The 15,155-nt window shown below is 43.3% G+C and overlaps 1 protein-coding gene across 2 annotated transcripts in view; it reads right to left on the bottom strand.

Annotated features, from left to right (window-relative positions):
• Window positions 1–5,590: 5,590 nt before the first annotated feature.
• SLIT2 (slit guidance ligand 2) overlaps window positions 5,591–15,155 on the bottom strand; it is a 373,985-nt gene continuing 364,420 nt past the window's right edge. For both annotated transcript variants that reach the window (XM_049630375.1, XM_049630377.1), the window contains 4 exons: window positions 14,553–14,707; window positions 8,880–9,171; window positions 8,464–8,675; window positions 5,591–7,357 (listed from right to left, as the gene is read on the bottom strand). In XM_049630375.1, coding sequence (XP_049486332.1) covers window positions 7,116–7,357; window positions 8,464–8,675; window positions 8,880–9,171; window positions 14,553–14,707 — 901 coding nt within the window. In that variant the 3' untranslated portion in view covers window positions 5,591–7,115. The remainder of the gene's footprint in view (window positions 7,358–8,463; window positions 8,676–8,879; window positions 9,172–14,552; window positions 14,708–15,155) is intronic.

Below are 15,155 nucleotides of genomic sequence, written 5' to 3'. Positions count from 1 at the left end.
AATGAAGATTTTATAGTGTTATTGGGAAAGCAAGTGCTATTTACGGGCATTTTTCAAAAACCAAAATAACTCCCCTTGAGAAATACTCATTCCTCCAGCATTACCTCATGAAGCCGTTCACAGACTTTGCCTATCAATTCCAGTGAAATCAATATCACATTATGGTTGGAGTCAGATCTGGATTGTGTGACCTTGGGCAAGTCACTTAATCTCTCTGCCACAATCTATGTGAACAAGCTGAAAATAATTCTAGCCACTTCAAGAAGGGAGGGAAGATTAATGATGGCAAGTTTTTTCAGATGACTGTCTCTGTGGCTGTTTCTCCCACTCTTTGGTTTTGTGTTTGCTTTATGTCTGATTTTCTTTAGAATCCAAATTCAGCCACCCACACACTGACACAAAGACAAATCTAGTTCCAAATGCAGGATGGCAATGCTTCCACTCTGCTGAATCTCGGATCTGTGGACTCAGCACTTGTAAGTGTCCTCTATTTCCCCGTTGTGGGAGGTAGTGGAGGGAGGCAGAGAAATTCATTTGGAAAATAATTGGTGCATATACTATATTACCCCCTTCACTCTGGGTGATTTGTGGTTTATTTTTCTTGGGCATGTTTCCTCAATCCTGTTGTCACTGGGCCCCACTTTTTACCTACCGTTGTTTAACAAGCTCACATAATTGATGACCCACTTTGCTTTTCCAGCCTGGGCCTCAGTGTTCCCTCCAGGATATGCCTCGAGTGTATGCTCCACACCTTCTTAAGCCATGGCTACAGGGGATAAGCCAATACTTATTGACCCATTAAATGCAAACCTCAGAATCTCACTGAGTCTCCCAGTTGCCATCCTCACTCTCTTCTTGTTTTGCTATCAGACTTTGTGAGAGGGCATTCTAGTAGCTCGTAAATTCCACTCCTAACTCCTGGTTATCCAGCTCTTACCTCATCACTCTGTTATTACAACTGCTCTTTTTTCATCACCACGCTGGGGCCACTGCATTCTAGAGACGTTAGCATTATCTAAAGTTGCATCTTATTCCGGTGATCAAGTTCATTGTATTGTGTCCAAATTCACTTGCCTATTGTCTTGGCTTCAACTACCATTTCCATGTAGATAAGTCACAGATCTATGTTTTGGGTTTTTTTATTCATTTGCTTAAAAAAATTTTTAACATTTATTTTTGAGACAGAGCATGAGTGGGAGGGGCAGAGACGGCGTGGGGGGGGGGGGGGGGGTACAGACTCTGAAGCAGGCTCCAGGCTCTGAGCCATCAGCCCAGAGCCCGACGCGGGCTCAAACTCACGGACCGCGAGATCGTGACCTGAGCTGAAGTCGGACGCTTAACCGACTGAGCCACCCAGGTGCCCCTCTCTTACTTTTTTTTGAGAGTGTGTGTGTGTGTGTGTGTGTACATGTGTATGTGGTGTGTGTGTGTGTGTGTGTGTGTGTGTGTGTGAATGGGGGAGAGGCAGAGGGAGGGAGAGAAAGAATCCCAAGCAGGCTCCAAGCTGTCAGCACAGAGCACAAAGTGGGGCTCGATCTCATGAACCATGCAATCATGACCTGAGCCAAAATCAAGTCAGATGTTTAACCAACTGAGCCCCTCAGGTGCCCCACTTCCCTCTTTCCATATCATTCTAAGCACGCATTGCTACCACGGCTCCTGCAGGCTCAATCCACATCTACAATAACTTATTTATAAAGACTACATCTCTCAATATTCAACACAATGCAATCGGTCTTCTCTAGTATTTCACGCACTGTTTTGGTTTCTTTGAGGAGAACTGGAGCATCCTAGCAGATGAAGTGAGATTTTACCTCCTTGGTTGGAGGCACAGCCCTCTGTCATTCTCACAAAGTGGTACCTAAATGCACAGTTATTTTTTGATGGTTTTCCAGTTGACTCATTTCCTGAGTCTCTGCCCTTGGTGTACAAAGGAATGTGCATGAGTCTCAAAGCACGGGTTGGCCAGCAGTTGTTTCTTTCAGTCTAGCCTCATCAGCTTTTGAGTTCATGAAAATTCCTCGGAGATTCCAGAAATATTATTCTTAATTTTCAGTGCTATTTTAAGTATTCATATTTTCTGTGTCATCAGAGGTATTTCATTTGGAAGTTGAGGAACGGCATTAAACACAACTAATTACTTGCTATTTTTAAATGGAAATCCATTTCTGTTGATAGTTTGAAAGATCACCGCAGACAGAAGCCAAAAGAAAAAATATGGAACTATTTAAAGTAAGTTAATAAAGGCAGAAAATGGCCAGTGCTGTATTACATGTGGAAGAGGAATCTATGCCTTGCTCTGGCCATAGGAACTTCTTTTGCCTCCTTGACCACATGAAGAGTTCCTTCCCTCCTCAGGCCTATACCCGGTGGCTCTTTCTGCATGGACCCCCACCCCTGACCCCATCACATATTCCCACAGTTCTTCACCCTGGATTCCACTTTATCCTTCACAACTTGTCTTACGTGTCACTTCTGCAGAGTCATTCCCTGACCTCCCACTACATATTTGACTGGATTCCTCTGCTATGCTTTTTTCTAGTATCTCATAAGTTTCCTGAGGGCACTTATCACAATCTGAAATTGCATGTAGTTTGGTCACTTGTATGATATTTGTTACTCACTTTAACCTCAACTCCAAGTGCATACACTGTATGCTCTCAAGTGTTAGAAGTGACGTCTAGTTCGCCTGAGCTATGTATCAAAAGGTTAGCATACTTTCTTGCACATGACAGGAGATAAAAAATAAAAATGTATTGTTAAATGACTTTTGAGTACATAGAGAGGATTAAGAATGAAAATAACTTATGCATTTCATTTAGTTTTACTTATTTTATAAAAAGCTTTATATAAAGCTTCATATACTTTTTATAGCTTATATCTTTTTACAAACATGAGTTTTGAAGTAACGATCACTCTAGGGGGTAGACAGCTCCATAATGCTCCAGATCTAAGTCCTGAATCAACTTCAACAATCTTTCAATCATTTCTTTGGAAAGAGCTGCTGCTGACAAAGCAAGCCATCCCAAAACCAGAATGGTCAGAGCAATTCTAACACCGAGGTTAGTCTATCATTGCTTCAAAATAATTTCAGGAAAGGTAGGGTGAGCACAAATTGCAAAGACTGAGATGGTTGTTATTCAAGGAACACATCTGAACTTGAACACATGTCACATCCCCTGGCTTTTCCTGATGGTGCTTCAACTCATGTGACAATTTATTTATTTATTTATTTAAATGTTTATTTCTTTTTGAGAGAGAAAGAGAGACAGGGAGGACGAGCAGGGAAGGGGCAGAGAGAGAGCGAGTCACAGAATCTGAAGCAGGCACCAGGCTCTGAGTTGTCAGCACAGAGCCCGATGCGGGGCTTGAACTCATGAATGGCGAGATCATGACCTGAGCCAAAGTTGGTCGCTTAACCGATAGAGCCACCTAGGTGCCCCAACTCATGTGAGAATTTAATTTTTTTTAATGTTTTTATTTATTTTTGAGACAGAGAGAGACAGAGCATGAGCAGGGGAGGGGCAGAGAGAGAGGGAGACACAGAATCCGAAGCAGGCTCCAGGCTTTGAGCTGTCAGCACAGAGCCCGACGTGGGGCTCGGACTCACAAACTGTGAGATCATGACCTGAGCTGAAGTTGGACGCTTAACCGACTGAGCCACCCAGTCTCCCCTCATGTGAGAATTTAAAGTAAACACAGTAGGGATGTCTAATAACTATCTTTTCATATTAGAAATGTACATTGTTCTGGGTGATAGCTTTGACTCCGCATGTGCAAAATGTTTTTTGTTTGTTTGTTTTAACTTACTGAAGTCTGTTGGAAATGCTCTGCAATAGTTTCTTATTTAAAGGAATCCTAGGGTCAAGTCTTTTTAAGTGAAAAGCCTTTTATAACATGAGTGGGTGCCCTTAATTTGTTTCATTTGCTGTAATTATTTGGCTATTAATTTTTCTCAAACAAGGGCTCCTGTGCAGAATGCAGTCTCATTGCAAGGCAAACGATCCCCTAAGAAACCTGCTAGCTCAGCCCAAATCCCTGGCATGCAAAATTCTATTTTGTGCCTTTATAGGCAGGGAGGAGAAAGAATATAATCTGAAAGCTACTAAGACTTCACTTTTCTTCCTTAGAAAACAAAAACAAAAAACCAAACATATCTAATCTGGATTACTTAATAATTTTTATATCTGTTTTGAGATACAGATAGAGCATGAGCAGGGGAGGGGCAGAGACAGAGGGGAGAGAAATCCCAAATGGGCTCTGTCAGAGCCGGATGCGGGGCTCAAACTCACAAACTGAACCATGAGATCATGACCTGAGCTGAAACCAAGAGCGGGATGCTTAAATCAAGAGTGGGGTGAACCACCTAGGCACCCCTCTAATCCAGACTCCTTAAATCAACGTGATGAGTAGGGAGAACAATTGTGCCAGGAAATAAGTTTCCAAGGTTTCTAAAAAGCCCCTAATAGAGGGTGCCCTCTCTCTTAAACATGGAGCCACTCTGGTCTAAGAGGGCTAAGTGGGATTCAGCTTCTCTGTCTTCAAGCTCTTTATACCTGTGTAAAATGGGAGTCCCCAAAATGACATATTTCATATAAAGCCCTTTGTATAGTGCCTGGCATATAACAAGCCCTCAGAGGGGTGCCTGGGTGGCTCAGTCAGTTGAGTGTCCGAATTCGGCTCAGGTCATGATCTCATAGTCCGTGAGATCAAGCCCCGCGTCGGGCTCTGTGCTGACAGCTCAGAGCCTGGAGCCTGCTTCGGATTCTGTGTCTCCGTCTCTCTCTGCCCATCCCCTGCTCATGCTCTGTCTCTCTCTGTCTCAAAAATAAATAAAAACATTAAAAAAAAAAAAGCCCTCAGAAATAGTGGCCATTAAGATAACACATACCTATAAACAGAAATCTGAATCCTATTATCTTTGTAGATGCTTCTCTAGTGAATGCGTGATTCCCAGTCCTTGAAGAAAAAAAAAAAAAATGAAACAATCAGTGGGAATAAATAAATGTTTTACAAAGACTATATAATATTTATACAATTAAAATATAGACATTTTAACCACGAATAAGTGATTGGACATTTGTGTGTGTGCACGTGTATGCAAGTGTGTGCATGTGCATGATTTTCTTCAAGGAAAATGAAGAAATGTTAGCATGGTGAAGTAATAATATTCCATGCAGCCCATATGGTTTCCCTGTTCTGGATGCTGTACCTCGATATCACTAACCCTTGCTTCCAGTGCCTGTGGAGAAAGGCACTCTGTCCTTCATTGTTTTCCGCCTGGTTCTAATTGAGAGGAAAGGAGAACGAAAATGAAATACCAGTTGTGGTTTAGTTAGACTTCGCCTTATATTTTTTTTTGGAAGGAATTAGTTGAATATGCACTTTTGTCAGAGCAAAGAATGTATTCTTCTATCCATTCCTTTCATGTGGCCATTCCAAAGTCCCCCGATATGACAAGATGCTAATCTTAAACCAATTCCTGTCAACAACATGATATAAGTTTTCTTTGTATCATTTTGATTAAGAAATTCTTAAGGAGTGGACTTTAAATATTTTACAATTTCTAAGAAAATCACCAAGCTGTTAGTGAAGTAAATATCTGTTTAATTTACAACCATCAGTAGTATAACTGATATTAGTCTGGAGAAAGACAAAGCACAATGAATTATACATGTACATCTAATTTTTTGTGTAAAAAAAGTTTTTTGAAAAGAAACATCTGCATCTTCACAGGGTACCCTGGGATTTTAATAAGGGAAGAGCACAGTCCACTATAAATCATTATCAATTCTACATTGTAATTTAGCAGCAAACATGTTAACATGGGAACATTAAGGTAATAAAGGAGCTTTATTGTTTGGGAAAAAAAATCACAGTTCTTGACATTACAGCCTTTTTTTCTCTCCCCACCCACCCGCAATAAAAGGGCAAAAAATGTCAAGGAAATATTAATTTGTAAAATACCTACTCTTCTAGTGTTGACTGCTATATACCATTTCTGTTTTGTGGGGACATGTTGCAGAGGGGTGGGCCACTTCTTTCTGTACAATGACCATCTCACGCATCGACTTTACACACTCTCTGCAGGTGTCCTGAATGAGGCCAGTAGGTCAGTGACACCAGTGGTCAGATGTCAAGGTAAACAAACAGATCAACACATATTTATCCCAAGATAACACCCTATGTTAGTACTATTGCCAAAAAAACCCAAAAAATCCTGACTTTTAAGTTTGAAAAATATACAAAAATATCAGGACAATTATAAATTAATATATATTAAAGCATTGAGAAACAGTAAAAGAATGGCCTAAAATGTTAAGTACAATGTACTTTGATACAATAAATATTTCTCATGGAAACTGAATACTGTATAGGGCTGTTTAGAACTCATAGAAACAAAAATTCATATTATTACTAATTTATTTATCAATAATCTATTGGTTCTTTATCATCTCCTTTATCATTTATATTACAAAAAATTAATACTGGAAAACGGTAGATAAACACTTTTGTGTGCTTCTTCTGCTAACATGCTGACGTTTACAAAGAACATAAAACTTATTTTAGCACTCCCATCTCTCTCGGGAATAGAACCCTTGTCTTCAGGACACTATTTTGCACATCGTATTTCTCAACCATTTGTCCTACGAACTCTAGAATGCCATTCCTCCGCCTTGCGTCCTCACATTCACACGCGCGTGCTTGGTCTGTCCTCATAAACCACAAAGAGGAGCACGAGGGCGCAGGGGTTTTATGCTCTGGGCGATTTCATGGCAGCACAGGGCAGCTCGGCTCTCCCTTTGCCTGTGCTTCTGTCTTCAGCATGTCGCAAAGATGAATTCGAGTTGCAACGATTCCCACTTTCCTTCTGATGCCTCCAGGGATCTCTCTCTTCATACTTCTCTAGCATCGGGGAAGCGTTAGTTCAAGCATTTTTTTTTTTGTTCCCAAATGCAGGAAAAAAAAAAGTCTTTATTCTCATAATAAAAATAAGTCTGTTCTGTATTTTACAATATATTTCAAATATTTCCACTATGAAGCATTATTAATTAGTCCGACATGGTCAAGAAGTAGACGACATTTCCCAAAGACAAACGCTGCCAGGGACGCGTTTAGGAGGCGCACCTGGTACAGCCACACTTCACCACCTTTTCCACCTCGTCCACAAACGAAGACCCGTCAGTGCATTCAAAAGAGTATTTCCGTCGCTTGCTCCTTAGGGGTCCGCAGCACTGCCCTCCCGTACATCCACCCCTGCATTCCAGCCGGGACACCTTCTTGGTTGTCTGGCACGCGGCATAGCCCTGCTGCTTTTGGTAATAATCTCTTATTCGCTCCCCTCGACACGAGAGTTCTAGAAAAGAACAAGAAGCACAAGCATTTCCAGGGCAGCCACTGTGAGTCATGCCAAGTGACCGCGAACCCACCGCTCAATTCAGGAGGTCCTCCCTTTGTCTGCCAAGTGTAACTGCTGTCACCATCCTTCTATTCCATATGATGGGCTGCGGGCACAGCCTGCTGGTCTTTGCAAAATACTTCTTTTGGGGGGGGGGGCCTTTATTGTCCGCAAAGCGAATACTATATACGCGGACTATAAATACCATGCTATTGGACTGACAAGAAAATTGGATTCCTAAATCTTTTCCTTTATTGCAAAAATACACATCTTCTGTTTTTACACTACGAACAGCTGGTTTTGTTTACCACAGGGAGCAGTTTCCCGCGAGTGTGCAATTTAATTTATTAGACCTGGGGTTTCATATCATTCAATCTGTTACTTAATACAAGTAACATTCCACTGACTTCATAAATTACCCTAGTATGAACTAGTTCAAAAAGAGACATCTGCTAAAAGCTTCCACGGGCACGTTCCTCTTGTCTCGTCCCTCTGATGCACACGCTGAAGTGCGCGCCAGCTGGAGGCAAGGCACGTTCCGATCACGCAAAGGAGAAGAAGGCGGGCCAAGAAGTCAGCACGTTTCCCTCCCTCTCACCTGCGTGCTGTGCTGTGCTGAATCGGTTGGTTCTAAGGTCAAAGGTGACTCTGTCTTAAAACTGGAGCAGGACGGTGAGGGCCCTCCCCTCTGTGCCAGAGACGAATTAATAATATATGTGGATGGGGACAGCAGGTAACGGGAAGAAGCGAGGGAAGTAAGCGTGCTGCTACACAAGGTAAAAAGGAGTATTTTTCACGGCACATCAGAGAAGACGTGTGGAGGTGGTGCAAAATCCGCTGTGGAGGCTGAGGACACTTTACATCTGGTGCCCTCACACCACTGGGAAATAAATCACCAGCAGCAACTCTAAGCCAGACACAGACCTGGTGCTCCTCAGATCACTCCTGTGAGTGTGTGTGTGTGCATGTGTGCATGTGCGTGTGTCTCCCTTTCTCTCTTTTCAAAGATGAGGCGTCCTCTTGCTTGCTGGGTCCCAAGGATGGGTCCCAGGCAGGTGGCTTACCTCGATCACAGCTGTCCCCGGTGTATCCACTGCTGCATTCACAGTAGGGCTGCCCAAGTCCTGAGAGCCTGCATTTCCCATGCTTGCATTTGATCCCCTGGCAGGGGTTAAAGAGGTCCTCCTCTTCATCACAGAGGACTCCCCCGTGGCCCTCGAGACACTTACAGCTGTAGGAGAATGCATTGATGGGCAGGCAGGTGCCGTGCACACATCTACAGCGAGGAGGAACATGGGAATACAAACGCATCAGGCAGAGCGGATAAGAATGGAGAAAGGGTCATGGGAGGACTATGAAGGAGATGTGCTAATGTGCCGACTTCCTCCTCTTCTCCCTCTCCCCCTCCTTCCCTCCCTTCCTGGGTTTTGCTTCGAGGATTGGGGCATGTGTGTGTAACTGCCAAGCAGCCCAAACTTACTTATTTCCCAGACAGGGGTCATTGGTCCTCTGGTCACAGAGGGGCCCGGTCCATCCCTCCTCACACTCACAGGTGAAGCCCGACTGGCTGCTGGGCTGGCACGTGCCGTGGGCACACACCTTCTTGTGGCACGGCTCACAGCCTGGCAGGATGCCGGTTTGCATGGGCACCTTGCGGAAGTCCTGGAGCTCACTGTTGATGTAAAGGTTCCGGATGCAGCCGTGGAAGCTGGTGCCGTTTTGCCCAGGGGCCTGGCGCAGGGCCGCGGCCACGTTGTTCTTCCCGGGCATGCCTGTGGAGGGACACAGGTCAGCGGTCGGCTCTTCGGGGGAGCCTCAGCCATTTGCCACCCAGACCCGTTTAGGTCTTCCTGCAGGGTGGGAGTCAGTGACACTCCTTTAGGACAGCTAGAGACCATGGGCATCCAGTCCTGTGGTTCTCTCCCTGCCTGCACATTAGAATCATATGAGATCTTTGAAGAAATAGTGATGCTTAGAACCTCAGCGCAGACCTACTGGCTCACATTATCTGGGCAGGGGAGGGGAGGGAGAGGAGAAGGGTGTTTCCTTGTTTTGATTTGCCTTTTTGGAAGATGCTCCAGGCAATTCTAATGCGCAACTAGAATAAAGAACCAAATTCATTGGTGGTCAGTCTCTAATTTTTAACATTTGTTTCAAATCAAACCTGACCCAGAGGCATAAATACATAAAACCTCAAAGTGTAACTACTGTAGGCTAAAGGCAGGATCAGGAATGGGGGGAGAGATCAGTGGTCCCCCTTCTCTCCACCGACGTCTTCAACGTGGACACACACCCTGGAAGCCGACAGCTCCGGGAGGCACAGTGAGAGTTGGGTGACATGCTCAGTGTTGCCCAGTTAAGGAGCGGGTTGCAGTTCCGCTGATGAGTGAACCCCGTTATCTCTAGATAGCGGTTCTGTCCGTCCAGTCTTAGGGGGTGAAAGCTGCAACCTTTCACCCCGGCCCTGCCAAATTCTAAGCTGGGAACCAATTCAGCTCAGCACTGGCAACATCCTGAGCCCAGTTGTGGATGTCAGCGTCTGAAAAACACTCCCATGCTTCCTGTCATGACAGCACCTCATTGACATCATTTTTATTTTCTTGCTAATGGAGAGTGAAGCCTTCATATGCCAAGAAACCAGACATACAAAAGAAATTCCTCTGAAAACAGAATTTGCAATCTTTGCATATATAAGTTCCAGTAGTGACAGTCATCTGGTAACCTTCATTTGGCAAAACTGAGGAATCTTTCCATGGCCTAAGCCAGACCCTGAAATAGTTCCTGGATGGGATCCTACATGAGACAAGCGTCCAGACTGCAGTGGGGTAAGGGGAGGGAGCCAGAGGCCTTCATGGCGGCTGACGGCCCCCGCAGCACTCACACCCTCACTGTGCTTGGCTGTGTGCTCCGAGCTACTGGCTGGAGGGCACAGGCTGGGGAAGACTCCATTCTTACTCTCCAGAGAGTTTGCTGCTTAGAAAGACCAGGACCCTCACACTCCCTGGGGCCTGACTCATGACAGCACCACGTCTGTATTCAGAGGAGCCGCCTTGGAGTTCTAGCAGGTACCAAAAGCAGACAGGCGGGTGTACAGAGTCACTAGGCCAGAAGTCAAAGTCTTTATTGTTGGTCTGTGTGCCCATGAGCCTATCATTTCCTTTTTATTTTTTTAAATGTTTACTTATCTTTGAGAGGCAGGGAGGGAGAGACAGAGCATGAGCGGGGGAAGGTCAGAAAGAGAGACGAGACACAGAATCTGAAGCAGGCTCCAGGCTCCAAGCTGTCAGCCCAGAGCCCGATGCGGAGCTGGAACTCACGAACCATGAGATCATAACCTGAGCCGAAGTAGGACACTTAACTGACTGAGTCACCCAGACACCCCATGAGCCTATCATTTTCAACCTCTCTCAGGTTTGGTCTTCTCATGTAGAACATGAATGGAGGGACCAGAGCAGTTGTTTCCAAGTCTTTCATACATAAGAACCACCACAGGTCCATGTTCGGGAGGTGGCTCCGGGCTGTGTTCTCTCCCCACCTTGAGATTCTGACTGGTAGGAAGGCTTGGGGTGCAGGGATCTAAATGTTAACATGCAGGGTGACTTTGATGTAGGTGCTCCGTGATCACACTTTGACAAGTACTGAATTAGCTGTGTTGGCTTTGAAGTTCCATAACTTCAGACTTTTAGTCTATGTCCATTTGGCCCTGGAAACTGAGTTGCTGTTTAGAGCAGGTCAAAAGAATGAAAGGTACCATTTCCAGGAAAGCACAAGTTAAAAAAAATTCCTTGGTCTGGGAGAAGGTCTTCCAATTTAATCGTATCTATAGACCACGCATGTATGGTCTTCTTTTTCACACATTTGAAAAGAACTTCCAAACTATTTTTAATAGCTTATTTTGATACAGGTCCAATACACCTACGTGTACATGTCAAGACTAAATACCAGTGAAGTTCCATGGCAGGAAGAAACAATTAGTAAATGTATTCCTTTCATTCCCAAAGCTAACACTTATACAAGATCTAGCTATGATTATAATAATTTTTAAATGAAAATGATATATCACACATATATTTACTTTGAACAGGACATCACAGAATTAAAGCTATTCTGACTCAACCTTTTCACATGCTTGGCACATTTCTGACCAGTGAACCAGGTCTGAATTTACCAACAGAAGAAGACCCATATTGGGGCTCAGTCAGTTAAGCGTCCGACTCTCGGTATTGGCTCAGGTCATGATCTCATGGTTTGTGAGTTTGAGTCCTACATAGGGCTCTGCACTGTCAGTGCAGAGCCTGCTTGGAATTCTCTCTCTCCCTCTCTCTCTGCCCTGCCCCTGCTCATGTGCTCTCTCAAAATAAACAAATAAACTTAAAAAAAGAACAAAACAGAAGTAGACCCATGTTGATTTTCTGCTTTTAGCCTTTCCTCTATGCCATGGACTACAGCTGTAATTCAATCAATCTACCAAACAACAGATAACTTGGTAGACCATTTTTAACCTTAACAAGCTGTACATGTTTCAACATGACAATAAAGAAATCAAGGGTCAAGACTGGGGTCCTCTGTCCAATGGCGGCGAGAGGATGAGATGTGTGATTCATGGAGGAGTCTCTAAGTGCAGTTCTTAACTTACAACAATTCTATTAGATAACGCACATTCTGTTTAGACTGTTATATAGAAAATCAGAAAGATTTGTTGTTTTGTGTTACGTAAAGCCTATGTCATGGGTAGCTGATAAGGCCTGGGAGGGAGAGCTGCCTCCCTGTTTTACTAAAGAACACTTCTGCAGGTGGGCCTAAGGCATGGGGTGCAGCGCCTCCAGGCTGGCCTTGGGGAGTGCACCTTTTCAAACTTGGGGAAAAAGATGAGCTGAGGTATGTCACTCTCTTTTGCTAACTCGGGTTCTCCTGCCTTGGCCACACAGAACCCAGGGATGTGGTCTTATGATTATGTTGTATTTTTTTAAATTTGAATTACCCTTGAGACTGGGCTCTGATTTGGAAGGAAATGGACCCAGGTGTTCTCTAGCAGTGAGGCTAGATTGGAGGTGGTTTCCTTAAGGCCTGGATGGACAGAGGTACAATATGGATTCTTCCTGACCCTCCATCTTTAGAAAGATTGGCACTTTTCAGTTTGGAATGAATGTAGAACTTTTTCCCCCCTTTTTGAAAAATGTTCTGACCTAAGCACTCCCATTTTGTACTCCCCCCCACCCCCCCCACTGCATTGTAAAGGGGTTTTAAAAGATTCAGTGAAATGGTTTCTGATGAAAGCACAATAAATCAAGTGTAGGACAAGTCCAGAAATAAACAAAAAGCCACAAAACTCAGATGGCTTCCCTTTTTGCTTGATGTTAAAAAGTGAGTGGCAGTGCAAATAGATGGCTTTGGGGTCAGACAGACCAGACCTGGACCCAAATGAGGTCTCTATTACTTCATAGCTTTGTGAACTGGGACGAGTTTTGTAAAGTCCTTGAGGCTGTCCCTTAGGAACTATGAAACAAAATCATACCTACTTCCTAAAGTCTCTGAGGATTGTGCTGGACACATAGCATGTGCTCAGTAAGTATAATTTCTTTTCCCTCAAACCACAGGTACATCTGTGACCTGCTTTACCAATCCCAACATAATGGCTGTTAACTGTAGTGCAGGCTTTTATTTTTAAATGAATCTCCTAGTTGTGATTATCATGAAGCAATTACATCATTCAACTTGCTGAGCAGATTCACTATGCAATCCTTGTATTACAACCTACTATGGTTACTTGAAGACTTGTCTGTTTTCCCTACTCCCCTGGGCAAGAAGGGATACTTCTTCAACTTTGTAACGTTTATGCATGTATTAACTTATTCTCAGCATATGGTAGATACTCAATAACCAATGGTTCCTAACAATTCAAAAAGTCTTTCAATGTGTTAAGATCTTCTGCTGAAAATTACAAAAAAACAGGTGCTCTGAACTTTCAGGACAATTCCAAAAATATTTTCAAGAACGTCTTGGAAGGGTTAACATAATTATGTAGAATCCCAAGGTTACTATTTGGCAGGAAATAATGCAAACTTTGTGAAAATGCCCGTCCTGCTGAGGAAATCACTTACATTGACCTGCTCAAGAGCTTTAGCTTACTTACCTTTAAAATAAGTTAATTTTATCAGTCAATTCACCTCAATCCAATGTGATTTAATTCAATGTAACTCAATTCAATATCACATGCTTTCTTGCTCCTTTGCCTGAAAATTGAAATTCTGTACCACCAGCTTACAGTTGCCCCCCACTCCACCACCTGCTTCCCCCCACCCCCCGCTGCCCACACACACACACAGAGGAAGGTTCTCTTCTTTGTGGGCCCTCTCCTCTGGACTCCTTCAGAACTTTGCCCACACCTCTGTTCCTCATCTCTTCCTCGTCTGCCTTCTTGTTGGTTTCAAAAAAAAGAAAAAGTCCAGAAACTGCACTCTATTGTTCCAATCCCTAATCTACCCTTCCAACTCTATTTCTTGTTTGTTCACCTTAAGGTCTTAGCTCAGCAGAAGTACTTCCTGTTATGCCATACAAGTTGCACATTTAATTCATTGTCCATTCATTCATCATTCAATTTGGTTAATAATTATCCTATTATCTATATTAGTTGGCAACTGGTAGCACAGATAATATGAAATGATAACATCTGACAGAACTTTTTTTCTTTTTCTTTATAGCTTGGTCTTGACCCCAACAAAAGCAGCATCCCAGGCCCATGCATTATTGCTCTCACGTGTGTGCTCTCTCACTCTCTCTCTCTCTCTCTCCCTAAGACCTTGCTGTGTGGTCTCAGGTGTGCTGTGTAATTTTCAGCTCTTGTTAAATAATAAACCTCGAATTTTTCTCCAAAATTTTCTGATAGTTTTTGCTAAAGGGCACTTTGCAATCATAATACGAACCACAAGAACCTGTCCAACCACAGCAGTGGTTACTGACAGACTGAGACAGGCACAAAACAGGTCTCTTAACACATATCCAGGGCTCTTTCTTTTCTATCCATGCTGTCCATCTTTCAATGGCTGATCACTATTGGTCAATGGCCACAATACCAGGAATCAACAACTTCAGAATTAGTCTGTGGTGAGAATCACAGGACTTGGGGACCCACTGGATTTGCGACAGAGCTTACCTCCTACATAGAGCGGAGAGTCAAAATTCAGAGTCGACTGCTTTGACAAGTTGGTGATGATTTTGGGGCTCCCTCCATCCACAGAAAGGGAGAGACTCTGATCCAGGGCAAGTAGTTCCACAATGTGGAAGTTTCCATCATTGATCGTCTCCACGCTACAAAGAAAAAGCAACGCAACTAATGCTTCAATTTTCCTTTTATTAACAAAAAGAAGTTAAAATACAAATTTCAGTAAGCACTTCTTAGGAAAAAGATACTCCTATCTAACATTAATAAAGACAAACACTAGTAGTTGATTTCAAGATAGAAGATGAAGTACAATCAATTTCTACTTTTTAGGAATGGATACAAAGTAAGTTTGTTTTCCCATTGGGAGGGGTGGGAATGGATACACTGACTCACTCTCTAGTCATATTCTTCCACTATGTAGAAATTATAAAGGATAATTTATTCTTTTGCTTTTAGATGCCACTGAAGTTTTGTTTTTCTAGATACTGTTACTCCAAATTGTATTTAAGACAAAGAACCCACATTGGTGCCAAATATCCTCTACAGATTATCACTGGCTTTGATCTTTTAAATGCTGCACAGTAAGACTTACCC

Source organism: Panthera uncia, chromosome B1 (assembly GCF_023721935.1).
Source record: "Panthera uncia isolate 11264 chromosome B1, Puncia_PCG_1.0, whole genome shotgun sequence".
In the NCBI taxonomy this organism is placed as follows: domain Eukaryota; kingdom Metazoa; phylum Chordata; class Mammalia; order Carnivora; family Felidae; genus Panthera; species Panthera uncia.
Note: the sequence above shows the minus strand (reverse complement) of the source record. Positions and strands in the feature narration are given on the sequence as shown.